General features: G+C 37.3%; 1 protein-coding gene across 5 annotated transcripts in view; it reads left to right on the top strand.

Moving 5' to 3' along the window:
- dsd (attractin-like protein dsd) overlaps window positions 1–27,987 on the top strand; it is a 391,073-nt gene that overhangs the window by 300,822 nt on the left and 62,264 nt on the right. For all 5 annotated transcript variants that reach the window (XM_067153649.2, XM_067153648.2, XM_067153647.2 and 2 more), the window contains one exon: window positions 13,019–13,235. In XM_067153649.2, the coding sequence (XP_067009750.1) occupies window positions 13,019–13,235 (217 nt within the window). The remainder of the gene's footprint in view (window positions 1–13,018; window positions 13,236–27,987) is intronic.

The raw sequence follows: 27,987 nt of genomic DNA, 5'->3' as shown, positions 1-27,987 counted from the left end.
TGTCCTATTACAAAATTCTATTGAGTTCCGTACTGTTTTATTAGCTAAGAATACGTAGTGCTTTTTGAGAAATCGTTGAATAAATTGCGAAAGTTTATAGGTTGGGCTTGCTCTGTAGTTAATAATAGGTCTCATTGGAATATGGTCTTTGTGTATTTTGGGATAAGCTTTAGCAGTAGGTATTTGAGGATTCATTGCTATAAGTTTAGAGGATTCTACTTCTGTTAAAAGAAAGTGTGTATTTTTTAATAAGGTTTTGAGGTTCCTTTGTATGTTATTGGTCGGGTCTTTACGTTTGATGAGGAAAGTATTATCTTGAAAACATTCTTTGGTTTTCAATATGTATTGGTCTTTGTCGATAATAACTGTGGTATTGCCCTTATCGGCTTTCGTTATTAGTAGATTATTCTGTTTTATCTTGTCTTTGAGTTTGTTTATGTGTACTTTATTGGTTGATTTATTATTTTGGGAGTTACTGTGAATTTTGTCAATATATTGTGGGAGCCTTTTTTTAATATCATATCTGACTTCGTCTCGTAGCTCATGTGGGATTTTCTGTATGGCGTTTTCTATTTCGGTGATAGTAGTTGTAATGTTCTGGAAAGTTGATGTGTTACCCCAATTGTGCTTGGGTCCCTTGCTCAAGATAACAGTTTCCATTTCGTTAAAAGACGTATTTGTGAGATTTTTTACGGGTGGGTGGAATTTGTGTTCAGTGATTTCATTGGGAAAGGTAGGAGAGTTCGTGTTCGGAGTTTCGGTTTTTGGGTTTGGTTTGGATGGTTGTTTAAGTGCTTCTAACTTCTTATTTAGTGTATTCTGTTTTTTGGTGGCTAAGTTCCTGATTTTTTCTGTCGTGATCTGCTGAAAATTATCCCAATAGCTATGTGGTAACTCGTTAGATGCCTTTAAATGTATTCGGTATAGTTCGTTGTTAAGATGTTGTTTTTTACGGTATAAAAACTTTATTTCTTCTTTCAGCCAGATTTTGTTTGTTCTTTTTTGCGTATTATGAGTTTGTTTGGTGTGCCTGTGTTTATTGTTATATTTTCTCAGGAATTTAGGTGTTAGGTCATTTTTTAGACATTCCTTCAGAAAAACAATGCTCTTAATCGCATTCGTTAGTTTGATCTTTAAGTTTCGAAATCTATATGCGCTCCATTTTGCCTGGTTGGCTACGATATCGTAATCTATAATTTTCATTTCCGTATTGACAATTGCACAATATCGGACGTACCGGTAGAAACTTCCTAACCCGATATAACGAACACATAAACGCAGTGAAACACAATCATTTTTCCTCAATAGGACAACATGTCGCAGACTATAAACACAGTTTCACAAACATCGATAACGATATGCAAATCCTAAACATAAACCCCAAAGGCCCCCTGCTCAACATAACAGAAGAATTTTACATCACTTTAGATCAGTATACCAATCCAAATTACAACATAAATGAAATCACAGAAAAAACTAACATCATCTTCAATACAGTTATCCCCGCCCTAAAAAACCCTTACCTTAAGTTAATCGATAAACAGAACGCAACAAGCAACAGAAAAACACCAAACAACACACCCAGCTCCATCCCTACCCCCACAACAACAACTCTCCCTACCCCTCCTTCCCTTCCCCTCACAGCAGCTAGTATAAGCCCAAGAAGAACACGAAGTAGTACATTACAAGCTCGCACGTCAAACACAACTCAGCTACACCAACAACAGTAAGTACATATTCCAATTCACACACATAACCCTTAGACATTCCTCCACACAATATCACTTATAACTCAATCTTATCTTCCACAGATAAACATAACATCATTGCACAGCTACAAATGGGAAAGGAGCCACTACTTTGAAACCAATGTCATCCAAATTTACGGACGCCAAAAAGACAACATGAATTGGTTCTAATAAAAGGGCAACACACACAGCAGAGCTGAACATATTTTACTTGAATTTCATCCATACATTTGGCACCTATTTTAAATTGAAAGTGTTTTATCTCACATACGCACAGGAAGACAAAACTTTTATCCATGCAATTTTACAAACTCTAAGAATAGCAGCTGAAGTGCACAACTGTGAATAAGACTTAAATACGGAAGTTAGTCGATGTATTGACCACCAAGCAAGAACGAATGTTCATATGCATGAAGTGTTTTTATATATTGTTTTTATCTTGTACATATATATATAAGTTAGTTTAGGAAAAGACGTGTTTTATACACTAGTTTTAAGACCTTCAACATTTTAGACATACAGTTGCAATATTGTACAGAATGACATATACGCCAGTTCACGCTAAGACGTGCCCCATTTGTATGTAACTAAATGTACATCATCATCATATGGCATTCCTTCAACACCACAATCTTAATCAAAGCTTCATTATATAAATATGTATGTATGGTTCAGCTGAAGATGACCTTGAATATGAGGTCGAAACCGGTCCTGTAATTTAATATATACAATAAATAAGTATTGATTGGTGGAAATCCTCTCCTATTTTTAATTGTGCAATTGTCAATACGGAAATGAAAATTATAGATTACGATATCGTAGCCAACCAGGCAAAATGGAGCGCATATAGATTTCGAAACTTAAAGATCAAACTAACGAATGCGATTAAGAGCATTGTTTTTCTGAAGGAATGTCTAAAAAATGACCTAACACCTAAATTCCTGAGAAAATATAACAATAAACACAGGCACACCAAACAAACTCATAATACGCAAAAAAGAACAAACAAAATCTGGCTGAAAGAAGAAATAAAGTTTTTATACCGTAAAAAACAACATCTTAACAACGAACTATACCGAATACATTTAAAGGCATCTAACGAGTTACCACATAGCTATTGGGATAATTTTCAGCAGATCACGACAGAAAAAATCAGGAACTTAGCCACCAAAAAACAGAATACACTAAATAAGAAGTTAGAAGCACTTAAACAACCATCCAAACCAAACCCAAAAACCGAAACTCCGAACACGAACTCTCCTACCTTTCCCAATGAAATCACTGAACACAAATTCCACCCACCCGTAAAAAATCTCACAAATACGTCTTTTAACGAAATGGAAACTGTTATCTTGAGCAAGGGACCCAAGCACAATTGGGGTAACACATCAACTTTCCAGAACATTACAACTACTATCACCGAAATAGAAAACGCCATACAGAAAATCCCACATGAGCTACGAGACGAAGTCAGATATGATATTAAAAAAAGGCTCCCACAATATATTGACAAAATTCACAGTAACTCCCAAAATAATAAATCAACCAATAAAGTACACATAAACAAACTCAAAGACAAGATAAAACAGAATAATCTACTAATAACGAAAGCCGATAAGGGCAATACCACAGTTATTATCGACAAAGACCAATACATATTGAAAACCAAAGAATGTTTTCAAGATAATACTTTCCTCATCAAACGTAAAGACCCGACCAATAACATACAAAGGAACCTCAAAACCTTATTAAAAAATACACACTTTCTTTTAACAGAAGTAGAATCCTCTAAACTTATAGCAATGAATCCTCAAATACCTACTGCTAAAGCTTATCCCAAAATACACAAAGACCATATTCCAATGAGACCTATTATTAACTACAGAGCAAGCCCAACCTATAAACTTTCGCAATTTATTCAACGATTTCTCAAAAAGCACTACGTATTCTTAGCTAATAAAACAGTACGGAACTCAATAGAATTTTGTAATAGGACAAAAGGATTAAAGATTGAACCATATCACAAACTCGCATCATTTGACATAATAAACATGTACCCAAACATTCCCACAAAACGAACAATAGAAATTATTGAATCTAACCTAAAAAATCATAGCAATCTAAGCACTTTGGAAATAGAAGAGTTCATTAAATTACTTAATTTTGCCATTAGTAACAACTACTTTAAATTCCATGATACTATCTATCAGCAACAGGGTTTACCAATGGGATCTCCCGCTTCTGGTATAATTGCCGAAATTTACATAGACTATTTAGAGCACACATTCATCAACAAAATAGACCATATATTTTTTTGGTGTAGATTTGTTGATGATATCTTTATTATCCTCGACAATAGGTCCACAAATGAAACTGATATATTAGATAAACTCAATACAATAGATTCCCATATAAAATTTACCATGGAATCCGAAAACAATCACAAACTGAACTACCTGGACATAACGACAACTAGACATGATGACCACCTTTCTTACAGAATATACAGAAAACCCACGCATACCTCAAATACAATTAAAATGGATTCCGTTCACCCCAACATACACAAAAGAGCAGCCTACTATAGCATGATACACAGAGCATTCAATATACCGTTAACAAAAGAAGATCTAAACAAAGAATTACAATTAATTCATGACATAGCTAAAAACAATGGATTCAAGAAAGACATGGTTAACAAAATCATTCATAAAATAAAATCCCAACCCAAAACCAAACTAACAAAAGCAAACGAACCCAAGAAAGACTATGCACTATTCACTTTCAATAATGTACACATATACCCCATAACTAATATTTTTAAAAAACATAACCTAAGAATAGCATTCAGAACTACACACAATAGTACCAACATCATACACAATGTCAGGACAATCAACAGCAACAACAAATACAACCACTCAGGGGTATACCGCATCAAATGTAATAACTGCGAGACCAGCTATATCGGACGTACCGGTAGAAACTTCCTAACCCGATATAACGAACACATAAACGCAGTGAAACACAATCATTTTTCCTCAATAGGACAACATGTCGCAGACTATAAACACAGTTTCACAAACATCGATAACGATATGCAAATCCTAAACATAAACCCCAAAGGCCCCCTGCTCAACATAACAGAAGAATTTTACATCACTTTAGATCAGTATACCAATCCAAATTACAACATAAATGAAATCACAGAAAAAACTAACATCATCTTCAATACAGTTATCCCCGCCCTAAAAAACCCTTACCTTAAGTTAATCGATAAACAGAACGCAACAAGCAACAGAAAAACACCAAACAACACACCCAGCTCCATCCCTACCCCCACAACAACAACTCTCCCTACCCCTCCTTCCCTTCCCCTCACAGCAGCTAGTATAAGCCCAAGAAGAACACGAAGTAGTACATTACAAGCTCGCACGTCAAACACAACTCAGCTACACCAACAACAGTAAGTACATATTCCAATTCACACACATAACCCTTAGACATTCCTCCACACAATATCACTTATAACTCAATCTTATCTTCCACAGATAAACATAACATCATTGCACAGCTACAAATGGGAAAGGAGCCACTACTTTGAAACCAATGTCATCCAAATTTACGGACGCCAAAAAGACAACATGAATTGGTTCTAATAAAAGGGCAACACACACAGCAGAGCTGAACATATTTTACTTGAATTTCATCCATACATTTGGCACCTATTTTAAATTGAAAGTGTTTTATCTCACATACGCACAGGAAGACAAAACTTTTATCCATGCAATTTTACAAACTCTAAGAATAGCAGCTGAAGTGCACAACTGTGAATAAGACTTAAATACGGAAGTTAGTCGATGTATTGACCACCAAGCAAGAACGAATGTTCATATGCATGAAGTGTTTTTATATATTGTTTTTATCTTGTACATATATATATAAGTTAGTTTAGGAAAAGACGTGTTTTATACACTAGTTTTAAGACCTTCAACATTTTAGACATACAGTTGCAATATTGTACAGAATGACATATACGCCAGTTCACGCTAAGACGTGCCCCATTTGTATGTAACTAAATGTACATCATCATCATATGGCATTCCTTCAACACCACAATCTTAATCAAAGCTTCATTATATAAATATGTATGTATGGTTCAGCTGAAGATGACCTTGAATATGAGGTCGAAACCGGTCCTGTAATTTAATATATACAATAAATAAGTATTGATTGGTGGAAATCCTCTCCTATTTTTAATTGTGCAATTGTCAATACGGAAATGAAAATTATAGATTACGACCTTCATAATTTTCGACAAAAATGTCACTAATAGTGACGAGATCTTGGAGTCCCTAAACAAAATTGACCCCAATGTTAAGTTTACTAAAGAGGATGAGGTTAGGAACTCATTAAACTTTTTGGACTTAACTATTACACGCGGACATAATACCTTCGATTTTCGAATATACAGGAAACCTACACACTCTCCCTTAACTATTATGAATTCATCCCTACACCCCAAGTCCCAAAAACAAGCCTCTTTCTATAATTTAATTTATAGAGCTTTAAAAATTCCTCTTTCTCCCAACAATTTAAAAATTGAACTGAAGTACATAAGGAATCTTGCTCAACTCAACGGGTTTAAAATAGATATGGTCAACCGTTTGATTAATAAAATCAAAATTAAATTGTCCACTAACCTCATCCTAGAAAACCTAAGAAAACTAGTTTCGCCACATTTACATATAACAACCCAGCCGTCCATCAGATCGCAAATACTTTAAAGAAGCACAATATCAATATAGCCTTCAGGACAGTTAACACTAATCGAAACATATTTTTTAACCACAACAAGGTCAATCACAATAGCAACCATTATTCAAGGTCCGGCATATATAAACTAACATGTACACAATGTGGTTTTTCTTATATCGGACAGACTGGCCGCAGCTTTAACACGAGATATCTGGAACATTACAACGCTCAAAAACACAATCATCATTAGAAGCATAGGTAAAGGGAAATTAATGAATGAACTGGAAAACCTACACATCTTTTTAGACCAAACCTACAATAAAAATGAAAATCTCAATGACGTCAATGAAATTAAAAATCCTTTGTACGAATTAACACCTAGATTAATTAATATCGTGAATTCAGATCAAAACAAAATCCCTCAATTATTTAAATCTCCACACTCAAATGCTTCATCCATCATGCCAAAAGTTAAACCCGCCCATATTGCTTCTAGAAACTCCCCTCCAGCAACAGCACACATGCCCATAGACCAGCCTACCCCCACTCTCCCTCCATGCCCCGCCCCTCCATTACCGCACCAGTACAACACCAGGAGTAGAAATGGTGATAAGACAGGCGCTGCCGGAACAGACAGATCCATCTAGTATTAACTGAACAAGTAAGTCATTTTACAGTTAAGAGGTGTTAATTTAATACATTTTATCACAACGCGTGCTCAAAAAATTTTTAATTCAAAATTATTTTTCTACTTCATTACAGATATTCTTAAGATCCCTCCCAAAGACCAAGCAACACATCAACAGGAACAATTTTCACACAAGACTGTATCAAGTGTCTAGGATGTTTCTTCCCAATTAAGCAGCAGCCTAAAACTATGAAACAGCTAAATATTGTACTCTTGTCAATTCCTTGACGTTACATGAGACCCAAAGTCAAGACGCTAACAGTTTCATTCACAACGTTTTTGACCAGTCTACCTACAACAATCGGCTTTTGAATCTCCACTTGTGCACGACAACATATTTAAATATTAGTTACGTCAAGAACATGAAAATGAAAATCGTGGGTCAAACAAGCTCCAGTTTTAATATCACCCCTTCTCAAGAAAAAAGAAGATCCGTTTCATTTTATTTTTAGTTTTGAACATTTTAAGTTAACCAGAATAGAACTGCCAAGTTAAAAACACATTTAATTTAAATTTATATTTTCAATCTTGACCAACCTACAATCAGTTCAAATCTCCACTTATTGTTGACGACACATCCTGTCACCAGACACGATACGTCAAGAACTTAATATGATATAGGGGTCACATAAACCCCGATATGCAATCCTCTTCACCGAAAAGAAGATCCATTTTAGTTTTGGACATTTTCCATATTAGATAGATTAGGACCAAAAAACTTTACTGTATTGACTTATGTTTGTATATATTGTATATAATGTATATGTTGTATATAGTGTATATATTGGTATGTTTATACTGGTTAAAAAGGGTCCCAAACCTTGACGTAAAGGTTGTTTACAGGCTGAAGATGCCCAAAATAATGGGTGAAACATGTAGCTGACCAAATAAATCTACATAAAATCATGTAGATAATAACCACATTAAACGTGGAAAGTATTGAATAGGTGGTTTTTTATTAAATTATCCTTGATATCTATGCCTGAGACACACTTCCCGGACACAATATGGTCTAAGAAGGACACACACATTACCGAGCTCGATAGCTGCAGTTGCTTAAGTGTGGCCAGTATCCAGTATTTGGGAGATAGTGGGTTCGAACCCCACTGTCGGCAGCCCTGAAGATGGTTTTCCGTGGTTTCCCATTTTCACACCAGGCAAATGCTGGGGCTGTACGTTAACTAAGGCCACGGATGCTTTCTTCCCATTCCTAGCTTTTTCCTGTCCCATCGTCGCCATGAGACATTTCTGTGTCGATGCGACGTAAAACAAATAGCAAAAAAAAGAGAAAGAAAAAAAGAAAAGAGGTCATCTGGGGTTGTGCGAAAGAAACCTTGCTAGCCTTAAGGGTTAGACTTGCTTTACGCAGTCTTTCAAGGACTTCGTTGAGATGGACAAGGTGTTCCTTGAAGGTTTCACTGAAGATTACCAAATCGTCAAGGTAATTATAGACAAACTTGAATTTTACGCCAAACAAACATTATCCAGTAACCGCTTAAGGACAGCAGCGCCCGTCGCTAGCCCGAAAGGAACACACTTAGATTCATAGAGGTTACAATCAGTAGCAAAAGCTGTGAGGTGCTTGGATTCCTCGGCAAGAGGTATCTGGTAATATGTCTGATTTAAATCAAAGGTGGTAAAAATTTTGGCATTCGTAAACCGAGGAAAACAAGAGTGAAAATCAGGAAGGGGAACAGATTGGAGGACCACTTTGCGGTTCAACATCCGATGGTCAACTACAGGACGATAACCAGCTTGCGGTTTAGGGACCAGAAACATGGGGGAAGAATAGGCTGACTTAGAAAGGCGTATCACTCCGTCAGCAAACATTTGGTCAATAATAGCCTTAAGGGCTTACATTTTGGGAGGTGACAGCCGATACGGAGGAGAGCGAACAGGTATATTATCCGTGACTTCAATTTTGTACTCTAAGACATTGGTGACACCTAACTTGTCGGTAAGGACATCAGGAAACTTATGGCAGAGTTTCCTAAGTTGGTTGGCATGCTCATCGGGTAAATAATTAAAACCAGAGACTCCCTTAAACACAGTAGTCAGCAGGTGCAGTAGGTTAGAGAAAATTTGGGGGAAAGCAGGTGTAGGAGGTGCCTGAAAAGGCTTAGAGTGGTCCTGAGGGGTTACTGAGGCATCGTACCTTTGATTCGGGCGCTCTTGCAAGAAGGATGGAGTACAGAAGGTTAGGTTAGGATGACCATTAGCCTGCAACGTTACGGGAGCTGATAATCTCATCTGTGAAGGGTTCTCGCTAATCTGAGAGACCATCGGGGCATTAACCACTTGTGTAGGGGTTATGCGACCTAAAGGAGCACATGGTTTTGCACCATTGCATAAGAACCAGGTTGTGAAACAATAGAGGGCAGACACTGAGCCATGTGAGAATTACCAGTTACCACAGGAAAATTAGTAGAGGTACCGGCATGCAAAGAAGATACGTTATATGAATCACTTACAGATGTCCTAGCTGTTGACAACGAAGCAGAAGATCCCAGGCGAACATTACTCACATCTGGCTCCTGAATAACACTAGCACTAGTTGCTACAGTACACACTTGAGAAGCTGCAGACGCAGAACCAGAGTTAACACTTTCACATGTTTCAGATGGGGTAGACACATGAACCTCAGAACTAGTGTTAGTCAACTCATTCCCTTCAAGCAAGCCAATGATTTTGTCCAATTTTCTTGAAAACTGTACTAATAGGGATTCCCACACCTGCCGCTCATTTGCCGGCGATTTGAGATGCAAACAAGTCCCTAATTCTGTCCAGGTAATGTAATAACTGTGCCTTAACCCGTGCTAATTGGCCATGCGAGGACTCAAAGGTACCGAAAGACATGAGACTGACCTTAAATTCTACCAATTTATCTTTAACCATGGCCAAAGGCTCGCACAACTCATCCGTAGTTAACTCGGGAATGGTTACAGGTAAAACAAGGGACTGTTTGAATAAGCTTGTGTCATCTCTGACATTGTCTGTAGAATTCAGTTTGCGGATACGAAGTTCGTAAATTAGGTCTGACTTTCTCAAGAGGAAAGGGTTAGGAACAGCATGAGCCATCCTGACAAGTAGAAACAAAATTTCAAGGCAATTTACGAATTTCAAGGCTTTCACTATCTTAGGTTAAGTGTGATCACCGTTCACTTTTCTATCGTCCGCAACCACTTGCTCGGCTACCAATATGTAACTGGCTTTTCGGCAGTTACGCGATACATAGTTAAAAGGGAGGAAAATAAATCAATTTACACGGTACCTTAAACTCTAGACACGCAATAAACATCAGATGAACTGCGCCGAATACACACCACCAAATATCAGGCTGGGCAACTTGACGACTATAAACAAGGAACATGTAAAAGGGGCTGGGAAGCCTACCAAAGGCCATAGAGATGCGAAGGTTGCGATTTCCAGAAAAATCAACGGTGATCTCTTGTTTTCAAAATATTATTTTCCGAAATCAACATTACAAGGTAACTTCCGAAGATATTCATTTCCAGATACACAATTTACGAATACAAGATTAGGTGTTGTTGGACAAGAGCTTTGCTATTAGGCCAAGAAGTTAACCAGAAATATCTTAGCATAATCCAGTTTCTACAATACGATTCTGAAAGTAAGAAGGTACACGAGTTACAAATACAATTTAGAATGAAAGTAAACGTGCTTTCTAAAACATCTGAGCAATAGAGTGGCGACTGGGGCAAACTCCTATACGATAACACCAATGTGCATTAAATGTAAATTAAAACGGGACTGAAATCAACCGTGCTTACCCCAAGGTAGCCCGTCCTGGGAGGGAGGATACGCTGTCGTTTGTCAAAACGGCTGGACTGATGAGAGAACGAAAAGACCATGAAATCCCGTCTTGCTCACTTAAAAAGGGAAGCCTGGCCTTGGTGCGAATACCGAATGGCCAATCAGAGCACAGGAGCTTGCCTATCGCCACCCAGGTCCACCAATCTTGACTCTTTACCCAGTCGCAATGTTTTGACTTATGTTCCAGAACATAAACTAATCGCGAACTTTCCATCTTCCAGAATTAGTAAGGACATATTTCTAGAATCGACAACCGACAGGGAAAGTTCGCGCTACAACCTTTCTGGACTGTTCCAGCTATAACAGAGCAATAATTTACAATCTAGTAGTTACTTAAGTAGATAAAGGGAATACAAATAGAACATACTACAAAAATATTTTACACCATACAGGTTAGGTAGCTAAATGGAATAAAATAAAATATTCTACCATAACACTCCACATCATACAGGAAGTATTCCTTAAAAAAGATTTACAAATAAAAGGTTCTACAACAACATTCCACATCGTACAGAAAACATTTAAGAGATTCTACACATATCTCACTTTAAATTAAACAATTATAAAAGAAAAACGCTTGGAACATTAAATAATATTTAGAATCATTAAAATCATATCATGAAATCAAAATTAAACAAGGTAAAATACACAGAAACTAACAGCAGGATGTGGAAAAGCGGAAGAAACCCTACGAGGTTGTGAATTGAAAAACTTTTGGCGCCGAAACTTCAAACAAAGAATAATTTAGTTAGTATCTACTTATAGTAGATACTTATTTATTATAAAAACATATAAAAGGAAATAGTGAAAAAATTAATTTGAATTACAAAACTGCTAAAAAAAAGTTGCCTCATGACAAAATGAATGAGGATGTAAAACCACTTTACACCATCGTAAATGGTAGAAAGAAATTGACGGGTAAACTCCTGTGACAAAATAAAAAAAGGTGAAACTAAGTTAGGTTACATTAGGAAATTTAAGATTTGCTTACCTCAAGAGAAGCCAGAGCTCCTGGAGAACCCGTCCGCTCTACATGATGCCAAAGTCAGAAATTCAACCTTCCTGCGCCGCGCTTCCCAAAGGTAGCTTGTGCCGGATGGTGCAACTGGAAGTGGCCCCGCAAAATTAATGACCAATGACTGCATAGGAGTTAACTTTCAATTAATCTAAGCCAATAAAATTGCATTATTTGACGTTGGTGGTCTTGTCCTTGAAACCTTCTAGAAGCTTGCATCTTGTGCAAGTCCCAGCAGAATCAACACGTGTGGTACAGGATGTCCCACAAATTTAGTTGTTAATCAAATTTAATAAAATCTTAAATGATCCAAAATTTTCTTCAAGGCCAAATATATAACTCTTGTAGCACGCGTCACTTTCTCCCCCACTTAAAATTGAACCAGGGCTAAAAAAAAAACTTTAAATTTTGGAGAGCAAGGAGCACACGACACAACACTGACATCTTGATGCCGTTCTCATCTGAAATGTCCATTATGCATTCAAGTATTCCATCTTGACCTGGTTTCACTGACACTGATGTAGGGCCGTTGACAATGACCGTATACCAACACCACCTAGCACCACCTTACAGTCCAACCATGGCAATGTGGTACCTTTCAGCCCAGCTCACCCATCCAATAAACTGACTGGAAACTGAGACTGATGTATCGCCCAGTATGGCGTAACTGCAGCAAGCTTGAATATAACACACAATTAGCAGTGTTATAATGACATACCTTCATGTTCAGAGCATGTTTGTAATTTCAGTACTGTTTATTTTGCTGCATACTGTACATTGCAGTAAATGCAACTGTTGAGAAATTGCTTGATTATGATGTAATCCATTTTAGTTTCATAGAAATAAATACAAAAATCTAGTGTTTTGTGGAGTAATATTTTTTATTTAGATATCATTACTTTTATTAGTAAGTGAAGAATTCCTTTGGCCAAGATAAGATTACTGCTATTGTGATTATTCTTATTTCTTTTACAGCAAATGGTCCTGAGAAAACCTTACTCGCAGGTCATAATTGTACCCAGTTTCGATCTCGCTTCACAAAGGCTGATCATAACTTCGGAGTTGAAGATAATATTACCCTCACAACTTTTTATGTGTATGTGTATGACTTCCATCCTCCTCTCTGGATTCAGATCTCATTTTCTCAGTATCCAAAGCTTAATTTACAACAGTTCTTCATAACTTTCTCAACGTAAGTATCGTTCTTTAAAGTAATGATTCATAAGAGATTTTTGGTATGTAAGAGATGTTGGGTGGTGGTTGTTGATGGTATGGATTTTATGGAACTTCTCCTAGATGATATCCCCAAATATTGGATAAAAAAAAAAAAAATACTGTAGTTACTTACGTCTTTAAGTCTGTTATTCAGTTTACCTGTTATGCAAATATACTTGCTATCCTGACCCCATTGTGTAAAAAGGAATTGACATTTGATTTATAGTATGTGCTTTAAGCATCATAATTGGTGATGAGAAATACGTATTTTTGAAGTTTTATAATTTCTGTAAATCTGAAGAAAACAGTTTTTGGTCATTGTGTTCTGGCTGTGCTTACGGCAATTAAACCTGGACACTGAATGAGTTTACAATAGGGAAACTTAGAACAGCCCTAAGAGGTATGGAGAAGGTAATACGGGATTTTACACAGAAATATAGGAAGAGGGCAGAAGACATTAGATAGTTCACAAAGGTTAATGGTGTCCTGGAAAGAAATGCTTCCTTGAAATAGCAGTGAGTCAACAATTTTGCTTGCAAGAAAGATGACAGATCAGTGAAATTGGTACTGGAATGGAGTCCAAGAGATTAACTTAGACCAAGAGAAGACCACTGGATCGATGGGATGGAGAAATTGAGAAGATGAATGGAGTTTACTGGTAGAGAACCGTTCCACATGGAAAGAACTTGTGAAAAGTTACTTATACTTTAAACTTTAAGAGGCTATGTCATTTTTGTAGAATTAGCTGATGGCATTTTTGTTAGTTAATGGAGATGTTTCTTTCTTTCTTTCTTTCTTTGTTGTAAGGCTGATACCAATAGGCCAACCCTTTTTATGGTATTTTATGCTGTTTGGTATCAGTGTATAATGAATTTGACTACATGTTTTGTTGCTACCACTAACCAACCAGTGGGTCAAGGTCTTGAGCTTGTCCAGTTGATTGTTGCCCAATTAGATGACCTACATATATTTGACCATCTTATGGTCAGCATGAAAACTTCTTCAGCTGTATTACTTAGTTTTCGTCAATGGATTCACGGTCCCTCATATCATTCAGCTCCTCAGTTGAACTTACAAGGCTGAAGGAAGATAATTCCTTAATTTATTTCTTGAAATTAAATTATTTGATCACCGAAGTATGATTGTGTTAAAAAGAAATGAAATATCACAATTCAGACTATTTATGGTTTATCTCAATGGCAATCACTCTGCATTTTGTCACATTATTCCAACTACCTGCGGCTTTAATAAAGTTTCAGCTAGGCATTAACCTTATGTTGTTTATACATAAAAATGTATCGTAACTGGTCCCATTGATTATTAACTGTAATTCAAAAATAAATATGAGAATCTACTAGTGATGGATGAATTTCTTCTTCTTCTAATGCCAATCTTTATCAGATGCTGGCAGTCACATGGAAATTTTGCTTTTGTTGACTGCAGTTTGAAGTAGTTATGTCGAAGTATTCAACCAAGTCTCCAGATTTTGTAGCCGGGTCATCCAACGTGTTCCGCACCCACGATTGCTTGCTAATTTCCCCTTAAGTTTTAACTGAAGGAGTCCAAACCTCTCAGGATCTCTTGTTATGTGTTCCAGATATTAATTTTTTGTTTTTTACTTCACAGTTTTAATAGTTTCTATAGTCTTAGCGAGTCTGCATAATACTTCATGATTTGTTATGTGGTCTTTCCAGGAAATTCTTAATATGTATTTGTAGACCCACATCTCAAACACCTCTAATTATTTTGTAGTGGTTGCAGTCGGTGTGTTTATTTACTTATTTATTTGTTTATTTATTTACAAAGTATAAGATACAACAACAAGAGCCTCCGTGGCTCAGACGGCAGCGGGTCGGCCTCTCACCGCTGGATACTGTGGTTCAAATCCCGGTCACTCCATGTAAGATTTGTGGTGGACAAAGCGGAGGCAGGACAGGTTTTACTCCGGGTACTCCGGTTTTCCCTGTCATCTTTCATTCCAGCAACACTCTCCATTATCATCTCATAGCATTCATCACTCATTAATAAATCGCCTTGGGAGTGGCGACCCCATTGTAATAACAGCCTATATATGTTTCATTCATTACATCCCTGACCCGGTCAATGACTGGAAAACAGGTTGTAGGTTTTCATTCAAGATACAACAACACTGAGCGCATTTCACTTGTACTGTCACACCATATAGCAATACTGTGAAGACATAACGTTTCACCAACCGAAGCTTAGTCTGGATGTTCAGATAGTGGATTTTCAGAATATAACTAATCCCGACAAAGGTATTAGATGCCTGTCCCTGTTTGGCATTTGATTTCAACTGATCATTTCCAGTCTGAATTCACACAGCTCTCTAGGTATTAAAATTCTTCAATCTCTGTCCCCTCCCCGTCTTTTTACCACTGGGTGCATGTAGGCCTATTGCCCAGGTGGCAGATTCCCTGTTAATTGTATACCTAGTCTTTTTCTTAATTAATTTCAAAGAATTTGGAAACTTACTGAACATTTCTCTTAGTAAATTATTCTTCTTCCTGGGAACAAAACTTACTCCAGTTAGTCCTTTTAAACTCTTTGTATTATGATCTTTCCTACTTTAAAAAGTCCATTCAAGGTTATTCATCTGTTATGGTATTCCATACTATCTCCCCATTGACACCTCGGGACATACCGCTTGAGCGAGCAACTTATCTTTTTTTTTAGTGCTATTTGTTCGGGGCATCGACCTGTAGAGATCTTTTGCCCCTACTTGCACCATGTGTTACGAACCTGCGTGTAATTGGAATGGAGGAAGTGTATAATGTTGAATGTGAAGAAAGGAACGTTAAGCACGACACAAATACCAGTCCCCAGGCCAGGGATATTAATCATTTACAATTAAAAACCCCTGACCCAGCCGGGAATCAAACCCGGGGCCGCCAAACTTGTCTCCTTACTCCCAAATCTTCCCAGTCCTAGCACTGTAACATTTTCGTAACAGTACTAGTTTGTCTGAAATTGCTCAGAACAAATTGTGCTGCTTTCCTTTGGATCTTTTCCAGTTATTGAATCAAATAACAAGGTGAGGGTCCCATACACTGAAACCATACTTCACTTGGGGTCTTACCAGTGACTTACATGCCCTCTCCTTTTCATCCTTATTACAACCCCCCTAAATACCCTGTAACCCTTATTTTTACAAACTCATTAATGTGATTTACTCCAATGAGGTCTTTCCTTATATTAATACCTAGGTACTTACAGCCGTCCCTATGAGGTACATTCACTCCCATCAACATAATTAAAATTGAGGAGACTTTTTCTCTTGGTGAAACGTACAACCTGACTTTTCATCCCGTTAATCAGCATACCATTGTCTGCTGTCCATCTCACAATTTCTTCAAAGTCTTTTTGGAGTTGCTCACAATCCTGTAACTCATTTATTGCTGTATATAATCCACAAAAAGTATCTGTGATTTCAGTTCTTTATATAAGAAAGCATAAAGGTCCAATGATACTGCCTTGCGGAACCCACCTCTTAATCATTACAAGGTCAGATAATGCTTCATGTACTGTAATTCTCTGAATTCTATTTTATAAAAATGTAGTCACCCATTTAATCACTTCTCTCTAGTCCAATAGCCCTCAGTTTGGCCATTAGTCACACAAGATCTACCCCAGAGGTGCTAACGCTAAGCATTCCGTCCCGCGGGCACCCACCACTATAAGTGGTCAGGCGATGAGCGTATGCTGTTCAACCACAGTGATGTTGTGGCTATGTTACAGGCCGTGAAGGTTGGGCGAAGTTCTCCCGGTCAATCTCGATCACTGCTGCGATACCCAAGTTTGAAATGGAGGGCAGAAAATAATGAAAGAAAAAGGGCAGAAATCCATGTCTTTCAGTTTACGTTGTAAGAAATAACTTACTTATGTTCACTGCAGTTTTTACATTTTGACCAGATACAATAAAGAGTTAGACCTACAACCTCAAATATTTTTATAATGTACATAATGAATTACAGTTTTCACTATTACATTTTAAGAGGTGTTTATAAAACATTTTAAATATTATGTGGAGTGAAGGTGGATAAGCTGTGGCTTGTGGTTGTTTGGGTTTAAATTATCTGATTATGCAATTATCCAATCATGCTTACTAGGAATAAAATCAGTGAGGTTATTTATTTGAAGGCGTACATCTGTCTGGTAGTACATTTACATTGTTGTTGTATTTTAATCTTGGATAGTAAATATCTATGTCCTTGTGATGAAACTCCCTCTCACCATTTAGAGACTAGCTATTATCACCGGACGGATGCCTGTTAAATTTTAAGTACTATTTTCAGAAATTCAGTGGACAGGAGTTACACTACACAACACTGTACCCCAATCAAGTAGTAAACTTATCGAATTATGTAAATATATAACTTTTTGCTTAATGAGTAACATAAATTTTACTTTTTTTTTAAATGGAAATAGTCATGCCCATCCAAGGAATTATAAATCGTAGCTTGTACGCTTAAACACTGTACGTTTGTGGATTGTAGTACAAAAATTGTAACGTGTCAGTTTTCTCTGAATGAATAAGTACAAGAAAATGAAACTCACTGTTTATATCGAGCACAGTATAAATCAGACTGGAATATCTTGAAAAGGACAGTTTATTTGTTGCAATTATAGTTTTATTTTAAACAATGTACCTCACTCAGCATTTTGCTGGGTAGTGGAGGAGAGCTTCTTAATCACACTCGAACGTCAATGCTCTCTCGCTTCACTGCGACATATGCTTGCTACGTAAGCTGCCTGCATTTACGTCTAATCTCAACAGGCACCCAGCTGAGAACCTCTGATCTACCCTATCAAAAGCCTTGGATTGGTCAATAGTGCTGCAGTCCATTTAACCTCCTGAAGTGTTGTGTTGTTATTTTTTAATAACTGTAAATTTTGTCTTTCTAGATTAACTTTTAAACCATACTATACATGTACTTCTGGTATCTTTTCCATAAGTTGTACAGCTTCCAAGGTATCAGCAAATACAGCTGTATCACCATCTTACCTGATATTTATTGAGATGTTCACCATTCTGCTTGGTCAAAATTTATCAAGGCCTCCCTGAAGATAAACTCTGAATATTAACTGAAGAATACTGGAGACAAAATGCACCCTTGTTGGACATCAGACTGGGCGACAATCTTTGCTGAGTGAACTCATTCAGCTCTTATTGTTTGATTCAAGTATAAATTCTCAATAATACATATAACCTTATCAATTCCAGTTTCTTTGAGGATGCATATCAATATAAAATTTTGTACATACAGGGTTAAAAGGTCTCCTCATAATCTATGAAGCAAGCAACTATATCACAATTAACATCTCAACATCTTTGAAATAATACCTATGTACACGAAATCGATTCTCTAGTACCAAGAGCATACCTAAAGCATACCTGCCAACCCTTCCTATTTACCCGGAAAATTCCCATTTTTTTAAAACTCGAATTCTGATTTTCCTATTTATTTTTAATTCTTCCTATTTTTTTTACCAATATAACCTCCAGTACGGTCATTACTCTTTCCCTAGGATAATGATGATGATGCTTGTTGTTTAAAAGGGCCCAACATCGAAGGTCATCGGCCCCACTAGGATAAAGGATAAATTCTTGTGTGTTTGAGTAGTTTACCCAACCTCATTTTCAAGCGTATTTATTTGATGCTTTATTTTGCGAGTGTATCGTCTGTCACCTTCGTGTATCATCTGTCGCCTTCGTGTATCGTGTTTCCTGCCCGCTACAGCAGCATGTGTGCTTTACGGCTGGGAATTTGGGACGGCAATCATACTACAAGCAAGGAAGGCTAGCGCGTGCTAGTGACTCAGTTAATCGGGACGAAAGAATGAGTTTCTTATTGTGCGGTTCGCGCACTATTATTAACCTCGTTTCTGTGCGTAATTTCGTTGGAGTTGTAGGCCACGTGTTTTTTCTAGTGGTTATGTGCTTTTCCCCGTGTCAAAGTTGTATGTTAATAATGTATGAGACATACTGATCTGTTTTGTATATGGTAGTTTTGCACATTTCAATGCATTTTTGTTCATTCCTACTTCATAATTTTAATGAATTGAATGTATTTCAGGCAGTTGTATCGGTGCCAGTTTCTGGTATTTTCTCTTCACGTTATGGCCAAAAAACATAACAAATGTTATCTCCAAGTATTTTTTGCTTCAAGAAAGGAAATTTTTGCTTCTAGAAATTGAGAAAATCGTGTAACCGAATTGCGAGTAATAGAGAAATAAATACACATGAAGAATAGGACAAACGGCCAGAAAATTTAAGTTACTTCGAGATACTAAAAATCCGAATAATGGAGTTTCAAGGTATTGAGGTTCGACTGTATTATTATTATTATTATTATTATTATTATTATTGTTACGGAGATTTCCGTGGTAGTTAGAGGTGAAAGAAGGTGCGGGGGTGAACGGGCCTCAAAATACGAAATTAAAGTTAAGATAAAATTTAACAAGGTTATATTTTATTTTCAAAATTAAGAAATAACAAGCATGGCAGGTACAGAGTAGCAAAGCCACTATTCGAGAATGTACAATTACAGAGTTACAGGATGGGCTCCGAGAGCCAAACCCACAATACATGAACAATTAGCCCAATCTTACGATATACAGAAATTCAACAAAGGGGCAGAAGACCCCAATCATGCCCAGGAGCACTTTGATTTTTTCAATTTTTTGTCTCTTTGAAGCAGTCATATCTTGGGTCCTAATTGAGGCACGGAGTTTGTTTTGGCCTAAGAACACTCAGTGGATCAAGTTCTTTCATTTCAGCTCTTAACTATTCAAATTGGTTGATTCTGAGGAAAGTTATGAGTGCACATTCAATTTGACGTCTCATTTCTTCAACATTTTTTTCTCATTGAAGCAATTGCATCTTTCGTTCTCATTGAGGTACGCAGTTTATTTTGGTCTAAAAACACTCAGTGGATCAAGCGCTTTCTTTTGAGGTAATAACTACTCAAATTGGTAGGTTCTGAGAAAAGTTATGAGTACATTTGTCTCCATGACGAAGATCTTTGAGGGACTTTTTAACAGTTCGGAGTGTAGTGTTGTTCCAGGGAACGTTTAATTCAATTTCTTTGTGTGATGTTTTTTCAAGCGTTTTGTTGACATAATATGACATTCTATTACCACAGCAGATCATGTGCTTTATTTCATTAACTCGAAACTTTGCAAATACATCCGTGAGGATAGTAACGAACAACATCATACTTTGTACATTGCAGACGGAGCCAGCGGGAAACTGCTTTTAGCATATATATGAATCATTCATAACATCCCTGACCTGGTCAGTGACTGGAAAACAGGTTGTAGGTTTTCATTTTCATGAGCAGCAGGCTATCTAAAATTCAGTGATTCACAGTATTGACAATTATCCAACTGTCACATTCATCTTTACGCACAATTCATTGTAGTATATTACTGAATTCTGCAGAGGTTTACATCATGGAAAGCAAAAGAGCAAAAAACTTCACTGTACAAGATAAAAACATATTTGAATTATTCCATTGCTAGGTTATGTAGAACATCAGTAGCCACTATTACAGCAAGCACTGTTTGAGTTAGAAATGGAGCCATGAAGAATGAATGATGGGGAAAAGTGCTGTCACCAAATAAAACGTCATCAAATTCCTGGCCTTCAAACCTAGCTCGGATATGAGAGCTATTAAAAACTGTGCTGTCTTGAACACAGCCAGGAAATCGTTAGACATTATCCCTATTCCAGTAAATGGTCATAGACAACTTGAACATTAATGGAAAAGAATCCCTTTCTGTTCTTGTAAAGTTCACCCATATCTGCTTGATGATTTAACTGGAATTCAACTTCCTTAACACAGCCTAATACAATAGGAAATCCAGTCACAGAAAATAAACATTTTTATGTAAGTAGGCCTCAAACTGGCAATCTCTTCACTTACATTCTTAATTGCTCTACAAACTGTGCTTTTATGGATATGAGTGCAGTCACCAATAAGAATCTGATAAGATATAGTAACATAAAAGCATATCTTATCAATATTTGATCTATTTTTCACAGGATTGCCTGAAACCTCGCTCAGACACATGACAGTATCTTTGTGTTGTCTGAATCAGTCTTTGAATTTACCCGACACTGTACATCATTGGAACATTAGGCCGACAATGATATAATTGTGATCATTCTAGAATATTGACCATGTCTAGAACTTTGTTGGAAGATGTTGAGAATGCCATATTACATTTTTAACACAAAAACAATACATTAGCTGCTGATACAGAGTTCTGCAGGTGACCCGGCAAGTTAATGAATGGTTATCTCTTAGATCAGCGCCTTCTAAAGTAGTGGGCACTTCATCGAACCAGTAGATCTGTCTGAGGTTTGTACATTGTAAAAACATCAGGCAACCATTCGATACTGCTATACGATGGATATCTCATGATCCAGAAACTGAGCACAAGTGTTCATAATACCTGCCTGGTGGCCTTGACCATCTTTATGATCAGACTCCATGGTTGGCTGGTTCGAATCACGTTGGTGGGAAAAAATTTACCATCAGAATGTTGGCCAGCGGAGTAGGAGAGGTGGTGGTATACAATTTCTGATAACTAGAATGCGTGCCAGAAGCCTGGATTCATTTCCAAACCTCTCGACATTGTTAATAGGGATTGAGTTCATATGACGCTGTTGATGGTGAGCCGAACATGTCATCGGACCTTCTGGCACTAAGAGCCATATAACAAATAGATAAATAAAATAAATAAAATAGTGTTCATAATGCATTGAGGCTCCTAACCCTCCTCAACTAAAACCATGGATATTCTGTTCACATACTGAAAGGGTTCCATTCTCAACCACCGAGCTCGATAGCTGCAGTCGCTTAAGTGTGGCCAGTATCCAGTATTCGGGAGATGGTAGGTTTGAGCCCCACTGTCGGCAGCCCTGAAAATGGTTTTCCGTGGTTTCCCATTTTCACACCAGGCAAATGCTGGGGCTGTACCTTAATTAAGGCCACGGCCGCTTCCTTCCCACTCCTAGCCCTTTCCTGTCCCATCGTCGCCATAAGACGTATCTGTGTTGGTGCGACGTAAAGCGACTAGCAGAAAAAAAAAAGAAAGAAAAAACAAAACATTCTCAACCTCTGTCAAAGTCTTGTTTAGTACTCGCAATTTCAACACAAATCTTTTTCTTGTGCTCTGGACACACCCATTGCATGCACTTATTATAGCTCTACTCGCTGATCTGCTTCCTCTGTTGACTGTATAGAAGGCGGTGTGCTTTACTTCCTGCAGGAGTTTCCACTGATGTAACAGTCCCTTCGTGAATGCTCAATAGCAGATTTCTATGCACCCTGATTGACCATGGTACTGCTTTGCAAATTGTCTCCTTTTCTATTTCTAGTTTTGTAAATACCAAGATGACGATCTCTTTCTGTAAAGGGTTGCATGAAATATGTAACTCAAGCTACTTCTTTGGTATACTCTTGATGTGCTAGGGGTCGGTGCTGCCTCTTTTTGTAGTACCACATTTGCTCGCATATAACTCACCACCGCGTATATCTCACACCCCATTTTCAACATTTGAAATTGCAGGGAAAAAAATTCCCACCCATAAGGCTCATTAATTCCTGACATTGTCATAAAGACATACACTACGTACATGAAATAAAGTTTGGGTATTCCGTGGACGTGCTTACATTAAATATCAGTACTGTACCGATTGCTGTTACCGTACTTTGTATGTGACAGTACAAGAAGTTGCATTTCTTTCTACCTGCAGAACAGTTGAGGCTAGCTGTTGTAACATATATACCTAACTCGCAAACCCCCGCCCCAAGGCCGCATTCCTAGCCAGTTAGTCACACATAGCCATCCCTCTCACTCTTCCAACTTTGTCAGTATGCGTATCACTACCTGTCCAGCAGAGCTGATCACATGAACTGGGAGAGTTTCCTTGTCCAGGCAGTCAATTGATCACAGTATTAGGTATCGTCCATCTGCTGTATTGTCGACAAGTACCAGTATTCTGTCTTCATGTTTCATTGTTGTTTCTCAGTTAAGTTTACTTTTGTAGGTATATCTTTAAGTTATGGAGAAACGTGGGAGTTATATGGCTGGGTTTCAACTCAAAGTGATAAAATATACTGAAGAACATAATAACAGAGCTGCTGGTCGGGAATTCAGTGTGACTGAGTTTAATGTTCGCTACTGGTGTAAACAGCTGCGCTAGAAACCACCAACCGAACACGTAAGGCATTCAGAGGGCGGAATAAATACAATTACCTCTGGTCTCAAACTGGCAATGCAGATCAAACCCCGATAAACTTTGACATGCCATGCAACGCCACCATCAACAAGAAGGGAGATTCTACCATGTTTGTACGTACAGTTGGGGGTTTACTTATTTATTTCATGTCAGAGTGTTGTAAAAAACTTAAAATATAAAAAAGGTATTATATACATTGAACACATGTAAAAGACATGCCTGGTGGACCTCAGAATGTGACAAAATTCATGAAGAAAGACATCAGGCATGGTTAAAATTTCAAACACACAAAACGGAAGAAAGTGCAACCAACCTCAAAAATATCAGGAAAAAGTTCACACAAATTATCAGGCAAACCAAGAGACAATCACAGAAAGATCTAATCAACTCAATAGAAGAAAACTACCACAAAACCAATTCCAGAGACTTTTACAAAATGTTTGGAAGACAAGTACAAAAATTTGCCCCTCCCACATTAATGCTGAAAAGTGAGGATGGAACAGCGACACATAATGACAAGGAAAATGCTGAAATCATGGCAAAAGCATTCATTAAACTTTTGAATTGTGAAGAACCCCAGGAACTTTTAGCAATTAATACAGACACGCCCATCAAAACCCTGCCTGAACTCATAAACCCCCCAACAATCCAAGAGGTGGAAACAGCACTCAAAGTGTTGAAACATTATAAGGCATGCGGAGAAGACCAAGTTTTCACAGAAATGTGGAAATATGCCAGTGATACAGTCCGAACATCCTTACACATGGCCCTAACAAAAATCTGGATAACAGAAAAGTTCCCCGAACATTGGACCACAGCCATAATCCACCCACTCCACAAAAAAGGAGATAAAAGCAATCCAGATAATTACAGAGGTATCTCTCTCTTAGACTGCACATACAAGATTTTCTCCAGAATCCTATACAGGAGGATCAGAGAGCAACTAGAGGAAGAATTAGGCGAATACCAAGGAGGCTTCATACCTTGGAGAAGCTGTGCAGAACAAATCATCACTTTAAAATTAGCCAAAGCATTTTACAAGAAGCAAAACAAACCTCTTGCAATAACCTTTGTGGACTTTAAAAAAGCTTACAACTGTATCCATAGACCTTCAATGTTGAAACTTTTAAGAAATTTCGGGCTCCATCCAAAATGAATCAAATTGATAGAACTCACCTTAACCAACACTAAATCAAAAGTTAAGTTCAGAGGGGAATTCTCTGAGCCATTCATCATAAAAACAGGCTTAAGACAAGGAGATTGCTTGTCACCACTGCTGTTCAACTGTGCCTTGGAATATATGATGAGGGAATGGTACAAGAATAACCCAAAGAACACCCAAATTGGAAGACCCAAAGACAACATAAGTTTAAATTGCCTAGGATTTGCCAATGACCTTGTTCTCTTGTGCAACAATATTCAGGAAACCAGACAACAAGTTATATCACTACAGGAAATAGCACAGAAAATTGGTCTTGGAATATCTTTTGAAAAGACAGTAATCATGTTTACTGACCCACCACTCATAAACAAAATTGCCATAGGAAACCAAGAAATCAGAATTGTAGATAAATTTAAATATCTGGGAGAAATCATAACATATAACCTCAATGAAAAGCCAGCATGGCATAACAGAATAAATAAACTGACCAGAGCACAATATGTCACCAAGAATGTCAAGAATGTAAAATTAAAACATTACAAAACAGTCACTCAACCAGAAATAACATACGCAAGCGAAACATCTTCAGAACAACTAACACTATACAAATAGACAAAATACTCAAGATAGAGAGAAGAATCATTAGAACGTACATCAACAAATCATACCAAAAAGACGGACACTGGAGAGTAGCTTCTAATGAAACAGTCTACAAGGAAATAGAACCAGTAATGAGCACAATCAGGAAGAAATTCATTTAATTTTTTGGACATCTAATCAGGACACCAGACAACAGGATCATCAGCAGAATAATAGAAAAATTATGGAATAGTAAGTGCAACATAAGTGGATTACAGAAATCAAGGAAGATATGAACTACAAATTACATTGGAAGACTTAAGAAACAAAACCGACAAAATCAAGAAACTCACAGACAAGCAAACCAGACTGCAAATCAGAATCAAACAAACAGACAATAGGAAGGGTAATTTCCGATGAAGAAAGAAGGATAAGATCAGAGAGAATGAAGAAGTACTGGACTGACAGGAAACTGAAAAATTCTTTGTATAAAGTTGGCTAGAGTGGTCCAATGAAGGCCATAAAATGTAAATAATAATAATACAAATAAAACAAAGTACATTTTATGTCACAAAACATGTTTCACACAATGTCTGCCCAGAAATGAGCAACAGAAATTCCCTCTTCAGTGGCTTGAATCAAGTCTTGAAGTGTACAACGAACAGGGCAGGACTGACAAGTGCTGACAGTTGGGTGTGAAAAACAGCGTTGCACTGTCATGTTAGCAATAACAGCAGACGGAAGAAAATTGCCACCGTATGTTATTTTCAAAAGAAACACGGTGTCTAAAGCAAAGTTTCCCAAAGGCATTCATGTACAGGTTCAAGAGAAAGGATGAATGGATACAGCTCTTGTCCAGGACTGGGTCTGTACCATGTGGGGAGCACGGCCAGGGGCACTGCTTCGACGCTAAGCAATGCTAGTGTGGGACAGTTTCCAGCGGACACTTGGTGGAAGAAACGAAGAAACACCTTTAGGAAATGAAAACTGATCCCATAATTCCTGGTGGACTCGCACATTGTCTACAGCCCTTAGATGTTTCTGTCAAGAAGCCCTTCAAGGACAACATACGTAAATTGTACGCCGAATGGATGGCAGCTGGGGAGCATGAGGTGACGCCAGCAGGCAAAATAAAGAGGCCGTCAGTTGAACTCGTGTGTGATTGAGTTATGCGGGCATGGGTTAAGGTGTCGACTGATATTATTGTGAAGAGTTTCTTAAAGATGGTCATCGCAGATGTGTTGGGTAGAAGTCAGGATGATGCTTTATGGGGATGGTGACCAGAATGACGCACGCGAGAAAAGCTCGGAGACTGAAGGCAGTGATAATGAATAGGGTAAGTATGCCAGTTATCTTGTCTCAATAGTCTAATGCAAATTTTAAGTTTTTCTTCAGGAATACGATCTTTTGCACACAAATCCCAGCATATATCACGCACCAAACATGTTCGAATAGGGTAAGTATGCCAGTTATCTTGTCTCAATAGTCTAATGCAAATTTTATGTTTTTCTTCAGGAATACGATCTTTTGCACACAAATCCCAGCATATATCACGCACCAAACATGTTCACACTTATTTTTTGTCAAAAAAGTGCGAGTTATATGTGAGCAAATATGGTAATCATTGTGAATGACCTAGGAGCAGTTTGCACCTGAAACTTAAGTATTTTATTTGCATAAATAAAACAGAAGCCTGGTTTAGTACTTGACCACCCAAGGGCTAATATTAAAATTTAACAGCAGTATTAATCACCAAAAAAATGTGTGCATTTACTGCCCCTGTAACTGCTAACGATCTTAAACAGTCATCAAGGTTCTATGAATTTCCCTGAGAAGGTTCTTAAATGTGTAAATTTTTGATAATGTGCATGTGTGTCACGTCTAAGAACTTTTATATGTCCTATTGGGGCAAGATTCAAAACCACAACCTTGGATCCAGGAGGTGAGCTGCTAACCAGCTTTACCACACAGCTTTCAACAGTGTATGAAATTGAGGAATTATTTTCTTACCTTAAATCATTCAAATATTTTGATGTCGGTTTACTAGTGGTAATGGAATCTGTAAAAATTCCATTATGTTGTTAATATGATGCAGTTATTAAAAGTTACTCAAACCTATTCAGCAGCAATCATCAAGTACTGTATAAGTTTCCATTTATAAAGTTAAGTAGGGGAAAAAAAAAAAAAGAAAGGAAAAAAAAAAAATTCTTAGAACATACCTTGGTTATGACACTTCATGTTCTTGCTGTGGGTATCAGGTTTCAACTACTACTTAGTCAGGATGAGAATGGTATGTTGTTTCTTATTACCATCTTGAGAGAACAATAGAGAGTGATTGTGTCTGTACTGCTTGAACACTCTGTTGCAAAAAGTGCAGGTTCTAAGCTTGCATTGCTCAACATGTCGTTTTTGGACTTGGTGGGGTAAGTTAATGGAACAGCTCTAGCACTGTAATTGCATAGAAGTGGAAAAGATGAGTTTCATTTTATTGTTACTTTATTGTTTATTCATTTTCAATTGTAAGGTGGGTCTAGATGGTGTATTATTCTCCTTTGTCTGTATTACCAGTCTCATATATAAACGTAATTGAACAAGGAACATCAAAATACTATATTTAGATGTAATTTTTTTCTTGTATATACAATGTTGATAAAGTGTGGTACTAAATGCTGATTTTTATAAAAGCTATACTTTCTCTAGACACACTATGACAGTTCT

This window comes from Anabrus simplex, chromosome 9 (genome assembly GCF_040414725.1).
Source record: "Anabrus simplex isolate iqAnaSimp1 chromosome 9, ASM4041472v1, whole genome shotgun sequence".
NCBI lineage: Eukaryota > Metazoa > Arthropoda > Insecta > Orthoptera > Tettigoniidae > Anabrus > Anabrus simplex.
Note: the sequence above shows the minus strand (reverse complement) of the source record. Positions and strands in the feature narration are given on the sequence as shown.